This window comes from Coffea eugenioides, chromosome 4, assembly GCF_003713205.1.
Source record: "Coffea eugenioides isolate CCC68of chromosome 4, Ceug_1.0, whole genome shotgun sequence".
Classification (NCBI taxonomy): Eukaryota; Viridiplantae; Streptophyta; class Magnoliopsida; order Gentianales; family Rubiaceae; genus Coffea; species Coffea eugenioides.
This window is the reverse complement of record NC_040038.1, coordinates 871434-897831: the sequence shown is the minus strand read 5'-3', so window position 1 is coordinate 897831 and position 26398 is coordinate 871434. Positions and strand designations below refer to the sequence as shown.

At 41.8% G+C, this 26398-nt stretch overlaps 2 protein-coding genes across 2 annotated transcripts in view; both read left to right on the top strand.

Moving 5' to 3' along the window:
- LOC113767833 overlaps window positions 1-238 on the top strand; it is a 9397-nt gene extending 9159 nt beyond the window's left edge. The window contains exon 2 of the mRNA XM_027312034.1: window positions 230-238. Coding sequence (XP_027167835.1) covers window positions 230-238 — 9 coding nt within the window. The remainder of the gene's footprint in view (window positions 1-229) is intronic.
- An 18480-nt stretch (window positions 239-18718) lies between these two features.
- LOC113767636 (oligouridylate-binding protein 1B) lies at window positions 18719-23523 on the top strand. The gene is made up of 12 exons (XM_027311790.1): window positions 18719-18984; window positions 20297-20358; window positions 20712-20814; window positions 20942-21018; window positions 21096-21157; window positions 21262-21349; window positions 21476-21551; window positions 21638-21668; window positions 21894-22013; window positions 22204-22289; window positions 22563-22739; window positions 22993-23523. The coding sequence occupies exons 1-12, from the start codon at window positions 18880-18882 to the stop codon at window positions 23275-23277; spliced, it is 1272 nt and encodes a 423-aa protein (XP_027167591.1). The 5' UTR covers window positions 18719-18879; the 3' UTR covers window positions 23278-23523.
- The last annotated feature ends 2875 nt before the right edge of the window (window positions 23524-26398 follow it).

Here is a 26398-nt window from a genome sequence, read left to right as displayed (position 1 = left end):
TTTAGGGGCCGCCGCGGGAAACCCTAGGAAGACTCCGAACCCTAAGGGAACTTTGACTCCCATAAGGAAACTATAACTCGAACGGTCCTATATATACTCCGCTATCAAGACTACACAAGGTACACTCACAAGTATTCTCTACTATTACTACATCCTTCTACGGCCAAACTAACTTGACCGTCGGAGTTATCCCAGGGACATCAGTCCCACCTCCGTTCTTTCTTCTCAGGTCACCTAGCACGATCCCAGCTCGACTTTTCCAATCAGGTCGGCCGCATCAGCTCGGACACGATTTTTGGCAGTCGCATCAATTGGCGCCGTCTGTGGGAAACACGTTACACTTCATTGCGAGTCATGCCGAAGACTAGGTCGCAGAGGAACGCTGGCGGATCCAAGGGGACCGAGCGTGGTGGCTCCAAAAACCCCTCTCGGGGTCCAACACCCGGAGAAGGAGGGGCAGGGCCCTCACGAATCCCGCCTGAACAACTGGTTCAGACAGTGGCCGAAAACCTGCCCACCTTCGAGGCAATCATGAACTATCTCAAAGAGCAGTCGGGAGGTCATCAGGACAAGGAGCCCAAGGTTCAGGGAGCAGATCCGTCAGAATCCCGAACTGGGAGTCCCACCAAAACTGGGGCCAAGCGAGCACACCGGGAAGTCACGCGTGAGCAAGTCGAGGTCATGGAGCCTTCTCACAAGAACTCCCGGACTGAACACCCGGAGCCCGTCCGGAGACTCCCCAGGGAAGACCTCTCCCCCCGGAGAGAGAGACAGCAGGTGCGGGACGAATTGGACCTACTTCTGGACCCAGAAGCGGACAGGTACATTGCTTCCCCCTTTGTGCTCGATATCGAGGAGTTTCAACTGCCCGCGAAATTCAAAATTCCGAACATGAAGCCTTACGACGCAACTACGGATCCAGAAAACCACCTGTTTGTGTTCATGACGCAGATGCGTTTACAAACAGCCGCAGATGCGGTCAGGTGCAAGACCTTCCCAATGTTCCTAGAAGGAAGGGCTCGGCAGTGGTTCCAGGGGCTTCCCCCTAGATCGATCAGTTCTTTCACTCAGCTCGCACGGCAGTTCTCAGCACAGTTCGTTTCTTCACGAGCTTATTCTAAAAGCACCGCGCACCTCATGACTATCCAACAGAAGGCCGAGGAGTCCTTGCGCGAGTACATGGTGCGCTTCAATAATGAGTCCCTTCAAGTTCGAGATCGTGACGACAAGGTGGTCATGGCCGCCTTCATCAACGGACTGCGCAAGCAAAAGCTGTACACCGAGCTGGTGGAGAGACCTCCCAAGACAGTTCGGGAGATGTTAGATCGAGCCCATGAGAAGGCCAACGCGGAGGAAGCCAATCGCCTTAAGAGTGCACAAGAAAAATTGAGGGATGACAAGCGCAGGAAGGGCGCCGACCAAGTGAGGGCACGGCCTGACCAGGGAAGGAGGGGTGCTTATGACCGCCTCCCCAGGAGTCGCCCGATGGGAGGGGACAAGTCCTGGACTGGCCTCACGGCACCCAGAGCTCGAGTGCTCGCAGTAATGGAGCAGGAGGGGCTATCCCGACCTCCTCGACCTTTGGTTGGGGACAAAAGTAGACGGGATCAAGGTCTGTATTGCGCTTATCATCGGGATGTGGGGCACGATACGGAGGACTGTCGTCACCTCAAGAAAGACATTGAAAAGCTCATCAAACGAGGTCATCTGGGGCAGTTTGTACGAGAGGAACGAGCTGACCAGCAACGGGGAAGGCCCAGGTCGGAACGCCCGAGCTACCTGCGGGACCGGCCTCAGGGGCCCCGTGGCCGAACTCCCGAGCAGGAAATACAGAACCTGGCGGGGGTGATTAACACCATCGCCGGAGGACCTGCGGGTGGAGATAGTCATGCAGCTCGGCGGCATAACCGTCCCCCTCCCACGGGGGAGAGCTCGGCCAAGCGTTTGAAGATGTATGAGGAAATAATCTATGGGCCTGAAGACGCAGTCCCTTTGGCCTCTAATAACCATGAAGCCATTGTGATAGAAGTCATCACCTGTAACTTCAAGGTGAGGAAGGTGTATATAGACAACGGAAGCGCCATAGACGTGCTGTATTATAAGACCTTCAAGGAGCTGCAGCTGGAGGATAGACAGCTCGTACCGGTCCGAACTCCGTTGATCGGCTTTGCTGGTCCTCCGGTGAGGCCGGAAGGGATGATCACTCTCCAGGTCACGGTGGGGGTGTCCCCGAAGTGCCGAACGATTCCGGTAAACTTTGCGGTGGTTAAGGAGCCGTCCTCCTACAACATGATCCTGGGACGTCCCACGTTGAATGCCCTCCGAGCTGTTTGCTCCACCTTGCACCTCAGTATGAAATTCCCTACTTCTGATGGGGTGGCTGAGGTGCTGGGAGATCCAGAGGTGGCAAGGGCGTGTTACATTGCCACCCTTAAGGGCAAAGAAAAATTGGTAGCTCAGACGATTTGTCTGGAATCCTGGGAACCCCTGGAGAGGGGGGAAAGATTGGAGACAGATGAGGGATTGGTCGAGCTACCCGTCCAGCCCGACCGACCCGAGCACACGGTGAAGGTCGGCGCCGGCCTGGGTGAGCAGATCCGAAGTTCTTTGGAATCTCTCTTGGAAGAGTATGCTGAGATTTTTGCTTGGAGCGCTGATGATATGCCCGGAATACCCACCGAGTTGGCAGTCCACAGACTACATGTAGATCCCAACGTCCGACCAGTGAAGCAGAAGAAGAGGAATTTCGCTCCTGAGCGAAAGGAGGTCGTTAAGAGCGAGGTGGGTAAGTTACTGGAGGCTAAGATCGTTAAGGAAGTCTATTATCCTACCAGGCTAGCCAACCCGGTGCTGGTCAAGAAGGAGGAGAAAGCCTGGAGAATGTGTGTGGATTTCACTGACCTGAATAAGGCTTGCCCGAAAGACTGTTACCCACTCCCACGGATTGATCAGCTCGTGGACTCGACAACGGGCTACGAGATCTTCTGTTTTTTGGACGCCTTCAAGGGGTACCATCAGATAGCTTTGGATGAGGGGGATCAGGAGAAGACCTCGTTCATCACTGAGGACGGGACCTACTGTTACGTTACCATGCCATTCGGACTGAAGAATGCAGGCGCAACCTACCAGAGGTTGGTGAACAAGCTGTTCAGAAATCAGATCGGCCGGAACCTAGAGGTTTATGTGGATGATATGTTAGTGAAAAGCCGAACCCAGGAGCAGTTCGTCTCCGACCTGAGGGAGATCTTCGAGGTCCTTCGGAGCTCGCGAATGCGGCTAAACCCCAAGAAGTGTACTTTCGGGGTCAGGTCGGGCAAATTCCTGGGCTACATGATCTCTAAAGAGGGGGTCAGAGCTAACCCAGACAAAATCAAGGCTATCACGGACATGGCTCCTCCCCGAAATATAAAGGAGGTACAACGATTGACAGGGAGGATGGCAGCCTTGAACAGGTTCCTATCCAAATCGTCAGTTCGGGGAGCGCCCTTCTTCAAGGTCCTGAAAGCTAATCGGCAGTTCGAATGGAGCCTGGAGTGCCAAAGGGCATTCGATGAGCTGAAAGCCCACCTCGCACGGTTGCCGGCCCTGACCTCTCCAGAGTTGGGGGAGACCCTGTTCATCTACTTAGCTGCGGGAGAGGGGGCCATTAGTGCAGTATTGGTGCGAGAGGAAGAAAGAACGCAGAAGCCGGTGTATTACGTTAGCCGCGCCCTGCAGGGGGCCGAGGCAAGGTACTCGGCGGTAGAACGCTATGTTCTGGCATTGGTACATGCAGCTCGGAAGCTTAGGACGTACTTCCAAGCTCATCCTGTAGTGGTCATAACGGACCAGCCCTTGAAGCAGATCCTTTCCAAACCCGAGTCCTCGGGACGGATGGTAAAGTGGGCTGTGGAGCTGTCGGAGTATGACTTGGGCTACCAGCCCCGGACCTCCATCAAAGCCCAAGCATTGGCAGACTTCATAGCAGATGGTGTATCCTTTGGATCGCCTGAAGCGGAGGTCAAGCAGGCCAGTGACATGCAGGCTATGAGGAACAGGGGAGTTGGTAAGGAGGTACCTGCCGGGCAAGCAGCTAAGGCTTTACCGACTCACGAGGCTACCAAGGCCGTCCAGGCCCAAGAAGCAGCAGAGGTTTTACAGGCCGAAGATGCTGCCGAGGTCACCCAGGTCACACAGGTAGCGGAGGGAGGACCGTCCGGAGAAGCAGCTGAGGCCCGGCAGGCCGAAGAAGCTGCCGAGGACAGACCGTCCAGAGGAGCGGATGAGACTCAGCAGGTCAAAAAAGCCGTCAAGGATAGGCAGGCCGGAAAAGCAGTGGAGGCCGAGCAGACCCAGGGAACTGCCAAGGCCGGAGAGGCCGAGGAGGCAGCTAAGGTCGGACAGGCCGCCGATGCTGACGAGGCCGGGCATCTTGGAAAAGCAGACAAGGCTAAACTGGCAGGGGATACTATCCAGGCTAGGAAGGACGCAGAGGCGGTGGAACGAGCAGGTCCCACCTGGACATTGTACGTGGATGGTGCGTCGAGCAAAGAGGGGTGCGGAGCAGGTCTCCTCCTTATTAGCCCTATGGGGGAAGAACTGCCCTATGCACTAAGATTCGACTTCAGAGCCTCTAATAATGAATCAGAGTACGAGGCTTTGATTGCAGGGATGGAGATAGCCCGGAAGTTAGGGGCCAGGTCGATAAAAATCTATAGTGACTCACAGCTGATAGTGAACCAGGTGTGGGGAAACTACGAAGTCAAAGAGGGGACGCTTAGAAGGTACGTAGCGAAGGCACACGAATTGAAGGGTTTGTTCGAGCAGTTTGCGCTTGAGCAGATACCGCGGAGCCAAAATAGGAGAACTGACGCCTTATCCAAACTGGCCTCCACCTCGGCAGGAGGCATAGGTCGGGAAATACTGGTGGAGATGGTTAAAAGCCGAGCATATGACCAAGTCAGCACGGCGGTCATTCAGGTAGTGAGCTCCTGGATGGATCCTGTCATTCAGAATTTAGCTCAGGGAGAGCTTCCACCAGACAGGACAGAGGCCCGCAAGATCCTCCTCAAGTCACAGAGGTATGTACTCACACAAGGGATTTTATACAGGAAATCTTACTTGCAGCCCTGGTTGAGGTGTGTGACGCCTGAGGAAGGTAATTACGTCTTACGCGAGCTGCATGAGGGCATCTGCGGCAACCATGTCGGCCCGAGAGTATTAGCCAAGAAGGGGATGTTGGCGGGGTACTATTGGCCCACCATCTTTAGAGATTCAGCCGAGCTGGTAGCCAGGTGTAGGTCTTGCCAGCTACATGCCCCGATCCATCACGCCCCCACTCAGGAATTGATTCCTCTCAGCAGCCCGTGGCCATTCTTCCAGTGGGGAATTGATCTGTTGGGGCCGTTTCCCCGAGCTCCAGGGGGTTGTGAGCACTTGGTGATAGCCATTGATTACTTCACCAAGTGGATAGAGGCCGAGCCCCTTAACACGATAAGCAGCAGGTCTATTCAGAAGTTCCTTTGGAAAAGCATAGTTTGTCGATTCGGCGTACCAAGGACTCTCGTCTCGGACAACGGCAGACAGTTTGCTGATCAATCTCTTCGAGAGTGGTGTACGGAGCTCGGCATCCAGCAGCACTTCACTTCAGTGGGGCACCCCCAGGCCAATGGGCAGGTCGAAAACGTAAATAGAACCATCCTGCATGGCTTGAGGACAAGATTAGAGTCCGTGAGAACTAGTTGGCTGGAGGAGCTACCCACCATACTATGGGCTTACCGGACAACACCTCGGACGGCCACCCAGGAAACCCCATTTATCCTAACATATGGGGTCGAAGCGGTGATTCCAGCAGAGGTTGGGGTACCCTCAGGTAGGGTGCAACACTTTGTGGCTCAAGACAATGATGAGGAGATGCGGCTTAATTTGGACCTGGTCGAGCACCAAAGGGAAGAGGCGGCTATATGGATGGCTAAGTACAAGGGCCAGGTCGCACGCTACTACAATGCTAGGGTAAGGCGCATTTCTTTCAAGCCAGGAGACCTGGTGTTACGCAAAAACTCCGTTAGCCGAGTTGTGGGCACCGGTAAGTTGGATCCGAACTGGGAAGGTCCCTACGTGGTAAAAGAGGCTGACCGAGCGGGTTATTGTAGGCTGGCCCGCCAGGATGGAAGCGAAGTTCCACGTACCTGGCACAACTCAAATCTGAAGCTTTTCCTTTAGGGGCTTGCCCGAGCTGAAGTGCTCAGCTGGACAGGTCGGCTCTATGTTTTATTAGTTCAATTTATTGGTTCACTTTATCTAGTTGGGCCTATCTTGGCACCACTCAGTTTTGAGGTTTTTTCTTGATAGTTTGTCCGAGCTGAGGTAATCAGCTGGACAGGTCTGATCTTCACTTCATTAGTTAGCTCGGCCCGTATTAGAACGGTTTCAATGCCCGAGCTGAGATATTTTTATGTACCCAAAGACTTTGAATAAAGGAAAATTTTTACAAGTGTTGGACGAGAAAGGCCATCAGAGGCTATTTATTTCATTTCAAAAAGAGGAAAAACATCGAGGGGGCCATACAAAAAGTGAGCTGGCCGAGTCTAATAGACTTATCTAAGTCACTATCTCTAGTTCTCCCCTTGCTGTTCTTGCTCTTGCTCAGGGGAGGTCGCAGGCAAGGCAGGGTTGGCGACCAAGGCAGCCAGGTCGCGCCCATTGGAGTAGCCCGTGACGAGTCTGTCAATCTGGTCAGCAGCCTGGGGATTATAATCAGGCCATCTGCTCAGGTCAAAGCCCGGCAAATTCAAAGACTGAACATCCGCCATGGCCTTGGTGTAGCCCAGCTGCAGGACGGGGCCATTCAAGATGGCCAAATCATCCATAAAGGCCTCGGACTTCTTAAAATCTCGAACGCCTAGCTGGCGCCCTTCCGTCCTGGCCGCTTCCACTAGCTCGACTGATTTTTTCTGCTCACTCTCTAGCTGGGAAGTCAGCTCGGTGGACTTTTTCTTCTCAAGCTCGCAGGCGGCCTGGGAGTCGGCAAGCTGCTTTTTCGTTGCCTCCAGCTCTGCCTCGGTCGCTTCGAGCTGACTGGACAGCTTGTTCTTGGCCGCATCAGCCTGGGAGAGATTCTCTCCCATGTTTTCATATCGCTGAGCCAGCTCGGCACCGGCGACGTTGAGCTGCAGGTCCAACTATGAGAAGTCTATGGATTAAGGATACTAATAAAGTACCAAGTGAAGAAGCTACCTGGGCTGCGCTCAGGTAGTAGTGCGACAGCAACTCGGAGTTGGATGCGAGCTGGATAAAGTGATGGTCGCGTGGGAGCACCGAGCCTTTGACGAGCTCTCGAGCAGCCTCTGGAAACTGAGCTCGGTCATTCATCGACAACCCCCACTTCGGGCAGAAATGGAGTGGGTGGGGATGTGTGCTCAGCTCGGTTGGGGGCTTGAGAGGAATGATGTTCCTCGTCCGCCACATCGAAGGGGGTGACTCAGATGAGGCCTGCAGCTCGGCAGTGTTGACCCCATAATGCTCCGTGGAAGCGCCAGTAGGAGATGGTTGGGGCGTAGGTGTAGCCGAGGTGGTCACCTCGGTCCTGGCTTTCTTGGAGGTGGTCTTCATCCTCTTCTTTTTGGGTTCCTCCAAGGGGGTAGACTGAGCTGCGGGAATAGGCTCTGGTGGGGGAGGAGCCACGTCACCAGGAGCTGAGGAGGGTACCGAGGTAGCCGCGCGCGAGCTGCCTGTCCCTTCTATGTTCAGAAGCTGGGAGAACCTCTTCACTGAGAGCAAAGAAAGGGGTCAGTTCGTGCGACAAAGGAAAAGAAAGGAAAGCAAGGAAAAGAAGATCAAAGGGATTACAAGCTGTAAGCTCCTCGGGTGTGAGAGGTCGGAGGTCAGGCGCAAGGTCGTTCACCTCTGCTCGAATCAGCCCCGCCGACCGGAGCTGGGCATTGCTAAATTCCTTCACCGATAATCGAGCATCCGAGCTGACCAGGAGGTCCAGTTCGGCCGCAGGAAGAGGTGAAGGAATGGGGTCGGACACCTGGGTCTCCTCCCTCCAGGTCAGGGGAGGGAAACCTGTGTTCTTCACATAGAAGAACTGAGCTTTCCAGCCCTTAATGGAAGAGGGGGTGTGCGTGAACAGCTCGCGGGTTGGGAGTTCTCCCCCGCTCCTGCGAGCAAAATAGAACCAGCCATGAACTGGCCCGCTCACTTTCATCTGAAAGAATGACCTGAAAAGGTCTAGAGAGTATGGAATTTCGAGGACTCGGTACATAATAAAAAAGCCGAGGATCGATCTGATGGCGTTTGGAACGAGCTGGGTTATACGAATTCCCCAGAAGGTTAGAATTTGGTAAAGGAATTGGGGAATGGGAAGACGGAGACCAGCTATGAGCTGATCCCTGTAGATAGCCACAAACTCAGAAGGAGGTCGGCAAGCGTACTCCCCTGGTCGGGCAGCCCTGGCCTCGAACTGAAGGGGGATATCATACCTCCCCACCAGCTCGTCGACACTTCCCTGGTCTAGGATAGGGGGGATAAGCTCGACTTCCCCGAAGTCGATATCCGGCCCCCTGGAAGGTCCCGCCCTGGTCCGAGCTGGAGTTACCTCTAGGGGAATCCCTAGGTCGGCAGCTCCAGCGTCAGGCCGGACAGGTTGGATGGGTTGGTCCATCTCTAAAGTAGGAGAATGAATGGGGGAAGGTAGATACTCTGACGAGCTGGAAGAAGAAGAGCTAGAGGAGGAAGAGATTATTTCTATAGGTGCAGGTCGGACTACTCTACGCCTAGGTGCCGAGCTGGTGATGTCTGAGTGCGTGGAGGAAGAAGACATAAAAGGGAAAAGAAGACTTACTAGTGGATGAAGAGCTGATATGTGCTTAAGGGAAACCGCTACTCTGGAACTCTCTAGACGGGGAGCGAGCTGGTAAAATTTGTGAAGGAGGAGAAATGAGAAAGGAAGCATGAAAGTGACGTCTGGTAGGGCCTATTTATAGGCCACCAGGGCGGGAAGTTGAAGAGTCCCGAATTGAAATCTCAAAATTTGTTGCTGAGAAACCGTCACCTTGGAAAACGTTTGAGCTAACAACTACCGTCATGGGCGGACGTGACCCCTGAAGTGACGGTTATGACAGCATGCGTGGCGGTTATCCGTACAAGGTGCACGGTCGTGGGATCGTGGGTCCCATCCCTGGCAGACCTGACGCCTCGAGATTTGGTCTAAATTCACGCGACCCCTCGGTGACTCTAGACTCAAGGGGGGCTAGTGTAGTGGGGCAAATCCGCGCATGACATGTGTCAGGTCGGTAGACCACACGCGGCAGGTCGGCAGTAGGTACCTCGAGGCTGGCATGGGCCAGCTCGGCCTAAGAAAGCCAGCTCGGCATGTCGAAGGTCTCCTATGATGGGCTTAATGGGCCGCCGTCTCCGAACATTTAGGGGCCGCCGCGGGAAACCCTAGGAAGACTCCGAACCCTAAGGGAACTTTGACTCCCATAAGGAAACTACAACTCGAACGGTCCTATATATACTCCGCTATCAAGACTACGCAAGGTACGCTCACAAGTATTCTCTACTATTATTATATCCTTCTACGGCCAAACTAACTTGACCGTCGGAGTTATCCCGGGGACATCAGTCCCACCTCCGTTCTTTCTTCTTCTCAGGTCACCTAGCACGATCCCAGCTCGATTTTTCCAATCAGGTCGGCCGCATCAGCTCGGACACGGTTTTTGGCAGTCGCATCAAAAACAAATTCTCCAAGTTCCAGTATGTGTTGGCGATTTAAATTAGTGAATGAATGAAGGGAGTGTTTTCTCGAAAAATATGGAAACAAAAATTTTTCTATTATAATTACTAACGGTTGCGTAATTGTATATACTAGTATTTTGACCCGTGCTATGCACGGGTCATATTTCAAATCAAAATAATATTTTATATATTTATATATTGTGGTACAAAATAATAAATATATATATAGACTAAAAATTTTAAAGAAGTGTATGCTTAATATTTTTAAAAAAAATAATCTATAATGATTTACATGATAAAAGAATTGTTAACGCATTTAAGGAGAGGGTTAGGTTGGGTAGTAAGGTGAAAAGAGTTTTCTAAAAAAAAGTCAATTTATCAATATTCGACAAAACATATTATATTATACCCATATATCAAAACTTATAATATAAAAAAATAAATTATAACCAATTTATTTTCTTCCATTTTTAGAAAAAAAATCTTTCTCCTATCTTGTGCCCCTAAAATTGTTGATTGCATTTAGATTAGCATTTTTCATAAATTTTAACGTATATTTTTAAAAAAATTCTCCATAATATGTGTTTTTAGAGTTTTCAAAACTATTAAAAATCACCATCATTTCCCTCTTCTGTTATATGCCAGCTAGTTATCAGATGCCTCCTACGACTTTCATATTTTTTATCATGGTACCACCCTCTCTATTATTATTATTTTTTTGTCATTTCTGTTATATCCCTATAATCCCCTTTCTTCTTCTCTACCTTCTCCGCCCATCCTTGTAACTCATGTTTTTTCTTCAACCTTTCCTGCTACTTTTCAACACCTCACCATTTTATTCCCTCCTTACTTCCCCTATACCTAACCTCTAAATTCATATCCCTGCGACCCAACATATTTAACTTTATCTATCATAATGAAAATATAAAATTGAAAATTAATTACAATGGTTGCAATTATTAGTATCTAAAAGTGGAAATGAAAAACTGATAATATCTATAATATCCTCAAGTACTACAATCAATATATATATATATATTTAACATAGCAAATACATATTTGTGAGAACCCATAATTGCCCTAATAATTTTCCTAGGATTTTTCCCCTTTAATTGCATGTTTTCTGCATTTTCTGGCCTAGGAATATTTTCTTGGTGGATTTTATGATTAATTATAGTTTTTAGATGATTTTTCTAGCATTGGGTAGTTTTTGAAAAATTACGGATCGATTATGGACGTGGGCCCCACTAGTGCATAAAGTTCGAAAAAATTCGGCCAATAAGATTAAGTTTCGGATACTGTGTAAAATTTATCGGGTGTTAAGAGATAAGTAGAGGAGTGTGAGGTGATTGATGTGAGAGGTGACCAAAGGATAGAAATGCATTTACTAGTGTGCCAAGTGTCATTTTTCCATTGGGTGGACTTTCTGACTTACTATTCATGTTTTTGACCTTTTGACTAAGTGGTTAAATATCTAAAAATTACCTCAAAAATTCATTATTTTCACTCCTTGGTGGCCGACTTCCTCAAGCTCAAGAAGGAAGAGAATTGCTTCAAATTTCAAGCTTCCATTTAGCTCAATCTTCCAAACCAATTGCATCAACTAGTTTCTACTTCATAAAAGCTTTCCATTAGGTGCTAGTGAGTTGCTTAGTGAAGTTTTTTGGAGGAGCTAAGGTGGTCTACCACTTCCTCTCTCTTGTTTACTTGGTAAGTAGTGATTGACTATCCTCTTACACCTAATGATGTTGAATTTATGCCTAATGGTGGCTATTGTGTTAGAAATTGTGGTTTATTTCTTGGTTTGAAGTGATTTGGTTAAGTTTTTATTTTTTTGAGGAATTTTCTGATTTTATGTGATCTTGATGGTGTGGTTATTTTTTATGGTTGGTAATAAGGGGCTATGGCTCTAGTAGGTGCATATGATAGGAAATTGCAATCAATTTTGGGTTTGGATTGAAATGAGAAAAGTTAGGGTTGATAACCCCCAATTCTGTCCGGTTTTGGATCATAGGGTTAGAGGCCGAATTGGACTTTGCTCAAAACATGAAAGTTGTAGGTATTGATGAGTTTGAAGTGCCTGCAAAATTTCAGGGAATTTGGAGTAGTGTAGAGTGAGTTATGCCGTTTTTACTGTTGCTGTTCTGGGTGATCAGAATGTGCGAACTGTGATTGTAATCGTCTATTTTGACTGGAATTGGTTTGGATTTTGTTATTGGTGTCTTCTGATGAAATGTAGCTTGATGTCTTAGCTATCATATGCCTTTGGAATCAATGCATTTGGACCTGTATAGACTGAATTGGACTGATTACAGTTTTGTGTGATTTGGGAACCTGCAATTACGGTTCTGGGTTGGTTTTCTGCATTTTTGACCTAGTTGTGCTAGGATTTGGACTGAGTGGCCTTCTACATTGTTGTAGCCCTGTCTCTTAGCTTCGCGATGGTGGGTCTTACACCCTCATCCGATGAGCGTAGCGCATTTTGTGCCATTACCGCATTTGGAAGCCAAAACCTGTTTTTGTTGTTGGGACAAATGAGTTCAATTTCTTGATTTTCTGGTTTGCTTATATACTTATATATGCATATGAAACCCTATTGGGGTTGTGTTGGGCTTGGCTTTATGACTCGTTATCGAGTCTTATGGTATTTGTTTACATGTTCTAGGACGTGACGTTAGTGCACGACGTACTAGGGACGACGGTGCATGAAACCTCACTTGCTTAATTGGTGAGTATACTACTCACTTGGATTTATAATGTGGCTTTGCTATATGTGATTGTGATGCCTTGAAGGCTTGTTTGGCTATTGGAAATGATTAGGGTGAGGGTGTACTTGACCGACCTCATTCCTTTTATTCTTGTGACCGATTGTTTACCGTTTCACTGTATTACTGTACTGCTATATGAATTCTTGGATTTCATTCATGGAAATTGTTTGGGTGTTGGTTGGACGAGTATCCAACGGCCCTACTGTACTGAGCTCGACCCCGTTGGCATTCAATTGAATCGAGCCAGCGAGGGCTTGGTCGTGAACATTGACTAGCCACGGGGACTGAAATGGGAATCTTGTGGTAATGAGACGCTTGGTTCCGGTGTACTCGAGTATCACCTAAAGTTACTGCTTGGAGTGCGGGCCCGATTGGGGTATGATGGGTGGAAGGAATGGAAGTGAAGTGAAGTCTACGGTTTGATACTTTTAATATTGACGGAGGGTCAATGAGGTTGGATCAAGAATGTAAGCGTGGAAATGGGCTCTTGAGAGCCGTCCGTATCCTTTTACCGACTTGTTTTGCTTCTTATCTGAATATTTGCAATGAACGTTTATGCTTAAGTGATCTTGGTTGATTGTGTGATAGTTGCTCACTGAGTTTTAGCTCACACCATTCCATTTGTTTTCCTTACAGGAAACTAATCACTTTTGGAAGCTTACACTTGTTGGTTGCCAAATTGAGCCATGTATATGTCTATTTTGATAGCTCTTTGCATGAAACCCTAATGTGTATTGGATTCATCTTTTGAATGGCAAACCGAATATGTGTATCCCTTATGTATAGCTTTTGACATGCCGTTTTGGTTGTAAATGTTGAATTGCTATGTATTAATGTTTGGTGGGATTTCGGATTCTAACACTCCAGGCATTATTCATCGTTTTCATTTTTCTTATTATTTTTGTTATTTTGGTTCTTGTGGCGTGGCCGAGCGCGCTTTTACTTTCCCGAAACCTTCTAGATCGCGTGTAACTGCCCGTAGTCCTGGCGAGAGCTGGGCAGGCAGTCCGCTAACCCCTTTGGTTCGCCTTAGGGGAAGGTGGGGCTGTCACAATATTTACATATGAAGACAGCAATAAGAATACAGAAAATAATTAATGATACCAAAAGTTATCCTTAGTGTTTGGATTTTGCACTGTTATTCAATTCTAATGTCAAATTTGGGCTAGATATATACAAATTAAGTAGTATTTTAGGGTTGAATGTTCTATATCTTTCTCTTAAACTATAATATTACTTTTTAAACAATTTTTGGTAGAATTGGTATTGTTATTATCATTATTTTTTTATCAAAAATGAATATTTCAAAAAAAAATTTCCACGTTAAAAGGCTAGTAGTACTTTATTTTTTATTTAGTGATTTCATAATTTGAATTTCATGAATGGTACCATTCTTGATTTTTTTAAATCCATGACATTATTTTCTTTTTGTTTTCTATTTAATTTTGCCCTTTTATTTATGATTACTAAGCTTAAAGATAAAATATTATCAGTTACTTTTTTACTTTTACTAAGTTTGGCAATATTTTCTTTTTATTTACCCTCCTACTAATAAACTTCAAACCAAATTCCTATATAAGCGGAGCTACTACTTTTTAAAATTATAAAGGTATGGGGGCCACTTCTTACTTAAGAAAATGTTATTTGCACTCAATTTTTTATTATTTGTAATTCCACCATTTGTTTTATCATATAGTCTAATTAATGAAAATTATATGATCAAAATGATTATTGAAGTATGAATAACAAAAATGGAGTGTAAATAATCTTACTTATTTAAATTAATAAGAAAGCATGAAAGGATGTTATATTTGTTATCTCTTCTTATGGTCTTATAGAAGTTTTAATTGTTGTAAAATCATAAATAACGCAAGACAATCGGTAACGTGATGGGTTGAAATTCAAATAGGATAACATGCACATTAACCAACAATTTGAAATGAAATGATTTTAAAAAGTAATCAACAATTTCAAATGTGAATAGTAGATGTGGAAGTTGAGAGGAATATATTTTATAAATTAAATTAAATGTGAAATGTTAGAAAAATGGAATTGGTAGTGGGAATTGGTTATGGCATCAGAAGAGTAGAAACGGCAATATATGACATTGGCAAATTCGCAAATTCTTGATTGGAAGGGTTTTAATTGTAGTGGGAAGGTGTGTGTGGAGTGAAATTTAATTTGAGGGCTAATAAGAATAACAACATGGAGTGGAAAGAGAACTTGCGCAATCTTATGATGGAATTGGAAGAGTTTTAATGTAAGTGAAATTCTTGATTGGAAGAGTTTTAATTATAGTAGGAAGGTGTGTGAGGAGTGTTAATTGGAGTAAGGTGTGTAAGGAGTGTTAGTTGGAGTTAACTTCTTGTTTGAGGGAAATGTGGGGGTGTTAGTTGGAGTTAATTTCTTGTTTGAGGGAAACGTAGGGGTGTAATGTGCCCATGATGTTTTTTACAAAATAAATTAAATGTAGGATGCTCGAAAAATAGAGTTGAGAGTGCGAAGGTTTGTGAAGATTTGTTGCTAAAAATTCCTTCTCAAATTTATATAGATATAAATGATTTAAAAAGAGTAGATTGATCAGTTTCAGCCCTCAATTTAGCAGATTTGATCGCATTGCTAATGAGAATGCTTTTATGCTGAGGTGTCTTCTTTTGGTCAATGTTTATGCTCAAGTCTACACATACATGATGGAAAATATGTTAATTAGTAATTAAATCTATTTGGAATGTTCACATAACATTAAGGTACAAATTGTTCGAAATTAATATTTCGAGTGTACATTGTCAACGATCCAAAATTTAAGGACTCAGAAGTATATTAACCCTAAAACATGTACAAAAAAAAAAAAGTCACTGAAAACTTTTCATATGGAACCGCACCACCAATAGGAGTACATCAGCATAGGACTATGGGACATAAAAGTAAAGATGATTTTTTTTTCAGATACGATAAATTATATTCTATACCTATTATTACTCTACGCTAAGGGAAAGGAGTAGATCCAAGAGAATCAATGGGGAACCCGAAAAGGAACTGAACCGTCACTGGACCAAACAAGTGTCTTTACTCCTGCTGTAAAATTTTCAAAAAATTTTGAATAAGAATGCAGGTCGAATTCCTTGACCTGCACCCAATAAGAGTTTTAAATCTATCCCTAGTGAAAGTAAAGATGATGAGAAATTTAAAATGCAAAGTTCTAAAATAAGTCCAGGAAGGAGACAGAGACAATTTCCTTCAGAAACTGTTTGGATTGAGGAACGGGAGGGAAATAAAATGAGAGCCCTAAATGGGATTTGGTTTTTCTTGACTATGGATCTTTTGTTACACCTACAAGTGTTACAGCTTATCCTAGTATGGTGATACATGTTCTTCTTTAATTATGATATAGAACTTAAGTCTAACTCTAGTCAGCCAAAAAAACTGTGGTTCCATTCTTCTCTCTATCAAGGAAGATTCTTCTTCCTTTTTTCCCCCAAATCACCTAATTCAACCTCATAGAAATTCAAGTATGAATAATCTAAAAAAAAAACAAATTTAGATTATAAAATTTATCTTGTCAATGTTTGAATTGAATAAAAGTATTTTAGAGGAAAACAAAATAAAAAACTGGGAGAAAGATTAGCCAACTTGAAAGAGAACAAGGAGAAGGCCTGCCTACAGGGAGAGAGGAGAGAAGAACCCCAACTTGCTTATTTTTTGTGCTCTCCGTTGGAGATAGATCATCAATTGTTGCTTGTTGCTTTGATTAATATATATAAGAGTTCAAACTTAATTAGAAGGCTTTTATAGTTTAAAGATGACACATGTCACTACATTAGGATATCTAATTGCTGTATTACATTTTAGGGTGTAATAAAATACTTCTTGTTGTTTTTTCTTGTGGCTATGATTCGTCTATTACACTTTATTTTGATGAAAAGTGTCTTATTTAATAATAACATCTCTAGTTAAGTTAATTCTTAGATTTTTTTTTTGGTAAGTTGGAGGTTTTAAATATAAGTCTCCTACTTACATTTTCTCCTTCTTATCACCCAACCCAACCGGTCTTATTGGGTTAGTCTAAATAATCATTGTTTAACAAAACATCTCTTTTTAATATGACAATTATCCTTCCTCCTTTGCCATATTGCAAATCCTTCTTAAGCAAAATCCCTCATTTTGCAAAACACATTAAATCTCAAGAAAAATCCACCGCTGCCAATTACTTTAGTTATCCTGCTACATCACCAGGAGCACGAAAGTTATTCCGTCAGGTACAACGCTATTTCTAACAAGTTGCTTACACAATAACTAAAGCCTAGTGACCTCTAAGTAGCTCCCAAATCTTGTATATTACTTTGAAGTGTTGATAGGGATGAATTGCAGAAAATTGGTATATCAAAATTCACAAGAATGGTACCAAGATATATTGTTGAAAAATTGTCTCCTCCAAAAATTGGTGAAAATGGAGGGAGAATCGAATTTAATGTTTGGATAGAGTATTATTTGAAATATTATTTGGAATAATTACTGTAGCATTTTTTTTGTAATGTAATGTATGTGAGATAAAAATGTGGTTGAAAATATAAAAAAGCAGATTGGGAAATGTGTTTATGATACAAACAAAATATTATTTGATTTTTTTAAAAAGATCATTCTCTTTTTTTTTTTTCTTTTGCAGTTAATTAACACTCAATATTTTTCTCTTTTTTCTATGCTTGGTTGAGTCAAAATAAAAACGTCCAATGTTTTCATTCTTCTCCGTTCATATTTAACCTAAGCAAGACGGATAAATTAAAAAATATAAAAGCCCGCTTTACTCTACTTTCCCTAAAGCAAATAAGATTTGATGAAAGCTGCTTTTTTTTTTGCTGATGAAAGCTGCTTTCTACTTGACCCATTTTTTCCCTTACTTTTCCACCGGTCCTTTCTATTCCCTTCCTTTACTTCGATCCCAACGATTCCTACGTAAGCCGGAACCGTTACGTTAAAAATTCCGGTGCGGTGGTGCACCCCCGTTATCCTGGGAAGGTGTGTCGTGATCTAGGCTTGCTCTCGGGCTTGGTTAAACATGCCCGTTGTGTATTTGGGCTATTAAAAGTGGGCAGGTCTGGTTTACCTTGGGCTCTGCTACGTAGGCTTTTATTGTTTTAACGTCCAAAAACAAATAAAATTGGCGACATCCAACATATTGGGTCATAATTTTCTTATGGATTAATCAAATTACAGATCAAACTCTAGATTTTGGCCCTATGACACTCATCCCCTGTTCCTCCACAAGAATTTTTTGGAATTCTATGCTTCAATGTTTTAATTTTGCTATGCTTTTGTCAAGTTTCAAGTGGAAGTAGATGTTTTGTTTGTGATGTTTCAACTTAAGGTTTTATAAGAATTGATATAGGTTGGTGACACAGTGACAACAAATGATCAGTCTAAATTTAACTTTTGTGTTTGATTTCACTAATTTGCTGAACATAAGATATTGAAAATTGATAGCCATGAAAATGTAATTGATAAGAAAAAGGAGAACAACAGAGTTTGGGGGATATTAGATTCTTTTTTTCTTTTTAAAAAACACAGACACATCTACTGTCAATAGATATGATTTAATGGCGAATTACGAGCAGGAACCGTCACCTTCAGGCACCATTCCTGAAGGTTGATGATAAGGATTGGTTAAAAACAAACTGAAAAAATTTATATATTACATGTGATGTTTTTTCCATAGACAGAAATAAATACACGCATTTAATTAGATTAGAACGCTCAGAAAATCATCGCCAAATTAGTTATATTACATGTTGTATTTCATTTTAAACGCTGTGTGTAGGGTCACAAATATTTGCTCTAAATTTAATATTGTGTTCAAAATGATTTACATGACCCCAAAAAAATGTGCATCTTCATTCAATTGAACAAAATAATTTTGAAACCGTTTCATTAGCCACTGTTCCTGCCTCGTACGCTTAATGGCAATGGTTGTAGCTAGCATAGACTTACTGTTAGAATGACTGAAATACAGAAATAGGGACCTTTTTTGTAATTTGGCTGAACCTTGAGGATTAATCAGTGATTTAATTAAACCTTAGGAGAAGTAAAATGTAATTACTGGTTTACTGCATCTGTCTACGGTACGAGTACGACTCGGTAAAAAGCGTCCTATAAATATCCGCGTGAGGCGAGTTAAATTCCTCCCTTTTAGATAGGCCTCTCTTTAATTTTCTTGTCTTTTTTCTTTTTCTTTTTTTCCTTTCTTTTTTTCTTTTTTCTTTCTTTAATTTTTTTTCCTGTTTCTTCTTCTTCTTCTTCTTCGAGGCCCTTTCCTAGCTCTTCTTCTCACTCTCGAAACCCTACCCTCCATCAAAGTCTCTTCATCAATCAAGTCGATCAAATCGATCGTAACCCTAAAATGCAGCATCAGAGGCTGAAGCAACAGCAACATCAGGCGCTGATGCAACACGCGCTTCTTCAGCAGCAGTCTCTCTATCACCCTGGTCTTTTAGCTGCTCCTCAGGTTCGAAACTGTTCAATTTTTCTATTCTTTTTTTTAAACCTTGTGTAATATAACAGTTCTATCTCTTGATAGATATGTTTTCTTGTCCTTTGAGTTCCTCCCCCGCTTTTTCCTGAGAGCTGTTTTTTATGCCTGAGGATGATGAAATGGCTTCATTTTTGAAGAATCCCATTCTTTACTATTGTTGGAATTGACCACAAAACCCTCTTTTTGTCTCCCTTTTGTACTTTTTCTGTTATATTCTCCTGGATAAATTGAATTGAATGGTTTGAAATGGTAAATTTGATAATTTGACCGCTGTAAAAATAAGGTTATGTGTTGTCCTTTTTTTTTTTTTTTTCATTTTCCTGTTTGACTTCACTTGTTAATCAAGAGGCAATTGGAACTCTTTTCGTTGTTTTATAGTCCTTTGGGAGTGCCTGCAAGCTCTGTGTTTATATTTTTGTTTTGCCTTGTATGTTTATCTGTTCAGGTTTTACTACTGTGGGTGTTATTTTTCCATTGCATGATGCTGTCCATTGGCTGTAGACCAGAAAGATGATTGCTTTTTCTTTTAAACATAACTTTTTTCGTTCAAGTTCACGGATATGGCTTTTTTATTTTTCTGTTACCTGGCTTTTTAGGAAATTTGAGAGGATTTAGAGAGTTTTATAGGTCACTTAAAGCACCAGTCTTTACTGTGAAAACGGTGGTTGTCAGTGAGGATTGCAGCTCTGAATTTTGATTATTCTTCTAGCTAACAGGGATGTAACTTTCTAGTGTTCCATTGCTTCTGCGTACTATTTAGTTTCTTTCTTCCTTTATTTTCCGATCTATGGTCAAAGTGTACAACAATTCTCATTCTTTCAAGATAAAATCTCATCTAAGAAAATGCAGCAGTTGGTTCAATTGATGGATTGCCATTTTGAGGCATTTAATCCAAGAAGGTAGCGGAGGCACTGGAAAGGTAGAAGTGTTATATAGACAAGCAGGGCTTTTAGGAAAGAATTTATCTCTCATGGTGCAACATTTTTTTACCCCCACTGATTGTGTTCACTAACCGGATCTGTATTATGAAAATTTTAACATTTTGATCATTCCCCTTTATATGTCAATCTTCTTTACACGTCTTCTTTCTTCTATTTGTATTTGGTATATGGGTTTCTTCTTGCCCTGTATTGCAGAAGTTTTGGTAGTGACATGTTCGTGCTGTACTTGGTCAAATCATTGTGTTCATTTCACTCGCCTGTACTTTGGTGGTTTCAGTTGTAGAGATACAAAGCACTATGATTTTTCTTTATTTTTATTCTTTTTTTTTTTTTAATCTTTGCAGATTGAGCCAATTCCAAGTGGAAATTTGCCTCCTGGTTTTGATCCAAGTACATGCCGCAGCGTGTGAGTGCTGTTTGGAGCCTTTTTCTTAGTAGATGTATATATTGTCACATAGTGGGTTTGCTCCGTAGAAGTGAAAGCAATTTTGCAACTAAGAATTCTTATTTCCCATTCAATGTGGTATTCTATTGTCTTTGTCCCTTTGTTTGCCCTTCATTGAATGTCATATTGAGTTATAGATATTCATCCAATGCTTATTTATGTGATAAACTTAAGCATCTTTCTTGTGCCATTTGTGTGTACTTCTGTTCATAACATGCTTCAGTAATCAAAGGAGATTCTTATAGATTCATTTATTTTTTTTGTTTTCTTTTTCTTTTTAAACCTCTAGGTTTTTTATTTTTGAGAAATTGCAGGTATGTAGGAAACATCCATACCCAAGTGACTGAACCACTCATTCAGGAAGTTTTCTCGAGTACAGGTCCTGTTGAAGGTTGTAAACTTATTAGGAAAGAAAAGGTAGTCTACTTTTATTTTTTCTATACCCCATTCTGATTTTATGTTATCATACAATTGCCTGGTATATGTTTTGCCTTTGTTCACTGACAGTCAAGTCCTTCCACGCACTCCCTTTTGCTCCTTGCAGTCATCCTATGGATTTATTCATTATTATGATCGTAGATCTGCTGCACTTGCTATATTGTCTCTTAATGGGAGGCATCTGTAAGTAAACAGTATGTATAGCACTCACTATAGTACTTGCTTGATTTTTCTGCTTTACTTATGTTATGGCTATGCAGGTTTGGGCAGCCAATTAAAGTTAATTGGGCATACGCCAGTGGTCAAAGGGAGGATACATCAGGTATGGTAATCTTTTATGTTTGATGTTCTTGTGATTCTGAAGTTATAAGAAGATGACATCATAACATATTCTTTGGTTAACTGCATGTTTTTTCTGTTGTTCAGGTCACTTCAACATTTTTGTTGGTGATCTTAGCCCTGAGGTTACTGATGCCATGCTGTTTGCTTGTTTTTCAGTTTACCCTAGTTGCTCGTAAGCATCCCCCCCTCTCTTTCTATCTCTCTCTCCATGTTGTTGGCTGCACTGATTATAATGCTTAAACTTGTGCCTGATTGGACCATAAAGTTGATTATTTGAGCTGTTTTGTTTATATTACAGTGATGCAAGGGTTATGTGGGATCAGAAGACAGGCCGTTCAAGGGGTTATGGATTTGTATCTTTTAGGAATCAGCAGGTATGCCACTTTCTGCAACTATCATTTGGATATTTGATGCGCTTCACTGGTTTTATTCAATACTCAGGACTTCATTTTCTTTTCAGGATGCGCAGAGTGCAATAAATGACTTAACAGGTAAGAAAAATTGATGAAATGGGTTCGCTTCCCCCCCCCCCCCCCAGCGGGGCGAGTGGCATGTTTTATCACTCACAAATCATTAAGAAATTGTCCATATTTGAGATGGGGTTGCTTTTCTGGCTGTGATTATTTGCTCATGTTCATATAGTTGGTTACTTTTGTATCCCTCTAGCTGCTGTTCGAATGGTTGCATCTTAGAGTTGTTGGTTCCTTTTGTTTCAGGAAAATGGCTTGGCAGTAGACAGATACGTTGTAATTGGGCTACTAAAGGTGCTGGTGCTAATGATGATAAGCAGAGTTCTGATGCTAAGAGTGTTGTGGAACTGACAACTGGTTCATCAGGTGAACAATCATATTCAGAAATAAGAAAGATATATTGTGTATAGTCTTTCCCTTTCTAATGTTGTCTTTTCGTAATTTTAAAAGAGTGAAACAAGGAGAACTGGCGATTTCAGAGTTTACTCTGTTCATTAACAAGAGTGCTATATTTCTCACCAAGGATTTTTTTGTTTTGTTTTGTTTTGTTTTGCAGAGGATGGGAAGGAGGCAGCAAATAATGATGCTCCAGAGAATAATCCACAATTTACCACTGTGTATGTGGGCAATCTTGCTCCAGAGGCAAGAATCCATCCCTTCTGCTTGTTCCCTTCCCCAAAGGATTGTTACAAGTTTACAATCAATGAACAGAATTTTTAAGTTTATAAATGAGAATGTTGCCTGTTTCATTTACTTGTGTATATATATATATATACATACACACACACACACACGTGTGTGTATCAGACTTTTTCTTCTTTCTTTCTTTTTTTTTTTTACTACATCGAAATAGTTGATTGTGGAACTTGCGAGTTTCTGGCAGGCACTTCAAGAATGTGCTTTTACTTTTTGCAGGCAACCCAACTTGATCTTCACCGGCACTTCCATGCTTTGGGTGCTGGAGTGATTGAGGAAGTCAGGGTTCAGCGTGACAAAGGATTTGGCTTTGTAAGATACAGCACCCATGCCGAGGCAGCTTTGGCGATTCAAATGGGCAATACCCCGTCAATTCTTTGTGGGAAACCAATTAAGGTGTGCCTTTCAGGTTCCTCTGACAGCTATTTTGACATTTTCTTGGAATCATGAACTTACTCATCTGTTCCCTTTTATTTTGCTGGGTTACGGTAAGGGAGCAGGGTTTGAGTACCTCCGAATATGCTTTCTTGTTTCCTTACCTTAATCAAATCCTTTGGTAAATTGTAGGCAAATTTGGTTGCTTAGGTAGTGAATTGCGCTGGGATTTTCACTTAAAATTTAGACTTTTTCAAATTTCCTTGTGTCTTAGTGTTCATGGGGAAACAAGCCAACTCCACCAGGAACTAGCTCAAACCCACTTCCGCCACCGGCTCTTGCACCCTTGCCAGGCCTTTCGGCTACTGACCTCTTGGCCTATGAACGGCAACTAGCTATGAGCAAGATGGGTGGTGTCCATGCCCTCATGCACTCTCAAGGGCAACATCCCCTGAAGCAAGCATCTATGGGGTTGGGTGCTGCTGGAGCTAGCCAAGCAATATACGATGGGGGGTTCCAAAATGTTGCAGCTGCACAGCAGCTTATGTACTACCAGTGATGCAAGAAGATCAGGCATTGTAAACCCACCTAATTATCCTGCTCTACTTGCTGTTGTTTGAGGCTTGGATTTTTTATTTTTGTTTTATGTTTATTGACATTGACATGGATGGGTTTGTTAACCCATCCTTTACCTGCTTGCCATGTGTATCAACATATAGAATGTATGCTTTTTCATTGGTTTTGTAGGGAATGAAAGGCTACTAATCCTATTAGTGTTGGACGGAGTTGCCTTGCTTGGTTGCTATTGTCTTCTGTATACCCTTACGATGAGACACGGTTGCTTTTGAATTCTGAGGGCTATATGTATGGCGCTAGCAGTGTTGGGGCTGTCGAGACATTATTGCTTCCAAGTGGAGAAAACTGTAAGGCTCTCCCGCTTAAAGAAGTAACGAGTTAAACTTGTAAAGGAAATATAGGCCCCCGATGCGCATGCCAAGAGAGCGTTCCAGGGAAGTATTACTCAGAAAAATGTTAATTGATCGCTTTAATTGTCAAGTCTGACTCTTTGCTTCTGGCATCAAAAGCAAGCTTAAAACCTTGTGATAGTGAGAATCTGAGCCATGGAGCATTCGCTCATTCGAGCTGTATCGTTCTGGTTGATCACAAATTGGCGTGTGCATATAATTGTCTCTTATTTGGAGATTGTCATCTCAAAGAGAGAAATATTTTGGGCTACCACGCCTTTCCCGTCTTTATACTGGATTTCTTTAATCGGGCATTGCTACGTTTTACTCCAAATGCCATGAACCCTATAGACAGACGCGGCAACAGCCAAACAGACTTTTAGTATTAGAGAATGTGCGTGCGTTGCCAAATAGGTTATTATAAAATGGGTCAAGAAAATATTTTTAAAAACATTTCTACCCAAAAAAAAAAAAAAAAAGGCACAATCCAAAGAGGCTCTCATTTTAACCAACTCCACAGCAGCCAGCCTATTGTCGAAGCAGCGTTGGAGATAGTTTCCTCCAATCGGAATAGGTCAATAAAGGAAATTTTCAACGGTTTCAATTCTCGGCCTCATTTTCCCCGGCCCCTATGGAGCTCCCTTTACGTGTCCCAATTTATCGAGTAAATCTCACAATTACTGAAGCAATAATTGCAAGATACTGCATTAAAAGATATAATACTTTTTCCATGGGATCATGATTCCGAGAAACTAAAAATAATAACCGTTTAATTTTCCTTTGGTGTCTACACACTTCACCCATTTAAAATGATATAAGAGACCAAAATAATTTTTCCATACTACTCACTCCCAGCATCTACATATAATGGGTTTGCTTCATCTCTTTTCTTGTCGATTTAATCCCCATTAAAAAGCATACACCGTTGATTCAATTCCCATTAAAAAGCCTTCCAAATTAAGTTATTTATTTGGTCTCAAAGCATACACTATTGATTCAATCCCCATTAAAAAGTTTCTTTTCTTTTTTTGTTCCTCTCAATAGCAAAGTATACAAGTAGAATTGATAAGGAGAGCAGATTTACACAGGCAACAAAAAAAGAATTCTGTTAGTTTACAATTTAGTTCAAAATATGAGGTGTCGTAATATAGGATAATGTTTTTATACACAGTTAGTATATAACTAGTTTTGTACCGTTCGTTGAACGGGAATCTTCGAAAAATAATAAACTATTTAGTCAATTTTATAAAAATTTCGATATGAAATACAAACTTAATGTATATTTCATTATAATCTTTCTTAAGTATATTACTATATGCACATCATATATAAAGTATTCTTATAATATAAATTTGAACATCTAATTCAGTAAATAATAATTCAAAAATGGAAAAAATAACATTCGACAATACCATAACATTCAAAAACTTGAAAATAAATAAAAAGTGCAGTAAATAGTATCAAATAATATTCTACTCTTCAGAAACTCGTTTTTGTTTTTCTTCTGTTTGAACATTCTCCTCGATTTGTCCGTGCAAATCAGCATTTATTGATTTTCCATTATCACTGCATGATAGCAAAGCAGGATAACTAAGTATAAAAAAAATAAATGATTTATCGCATTCAAGATTGTGTATAACAATACGTAAATATTATAATTTAAGAAAGTAAAATAGTATATTAAATCTACCTTCTCATGCAAATCTTTTTATGAAGATTCCCTTCCTCTGTGATTTTTGTTGATGAGTGATTCATATAAAGTGTATTGAAATGTTGTTTATTAGAATCATCTGTTATACTAGTTGGGATCTGGGAAGAAGATGCTTTAGGTTGGTATTGATTGTCGATTCCACCAATTTGATAATGATTTATCAAAATTAAAGACAAAAATATTATGTGAGATATAATATGTGAAATATAAGAGAAATTTATTACTAATTCAAGATATATTACTAATCCTATGTGTTCATAAAAAAAAACAGAAAATAAAAACAAAAAAAATAAAATTCAAGATATGTTACTAAACTTTTACAATTGAAGATCAACATGCCTTTTTTTAAAAAAAATATGTATTGAAAGAAGATGTACCTAATAATCAAGAGGAGTGGAAACCCAAAATCGATACTTTAATGTGCCAACCGCTTGCACTGAAAATACCTAACCATGAATTTGATACTTGAAATCAATATATTAGAGGTTATATGTAGTGTAGGCATAAGAAATAAGAATTGATAAGAATATAAAGAGATATTGATAAGAACATTAAAAGTAAGTTTATCGTGATTTAAGTTATTTAAAGTACGTAACTTTGGGTAGGAAATAAGAATCCTATAATATTAAGAATTCTTATAAGAAATAAAAGTGCGTTCTCAAGATAGATTTTACTTATCTTGAAAGACCACTTCAACTATATCGAATCCTTTAAGTGCATGGACTCCTATGGTGTGGGTCCACACACTAAATATTCCCCACCATCTGAGCAGAGATGTATTATGAATTCTATAACCTAACAATGAGTATAACCTGCATGTTTTGATTAACAACGAACAGGTTTATAAGAATTTACAAACCCGTGCTCAAATAGGAATTTATATTTGACCATACGGGTCAAATACATATAATTAATTGGATTCAATTAATTTTTTCTTTTCCATAAATTTCGTGCTATGCACTATGTCTTGATAACACACTTAATAATAAAATTTATTAAGAATC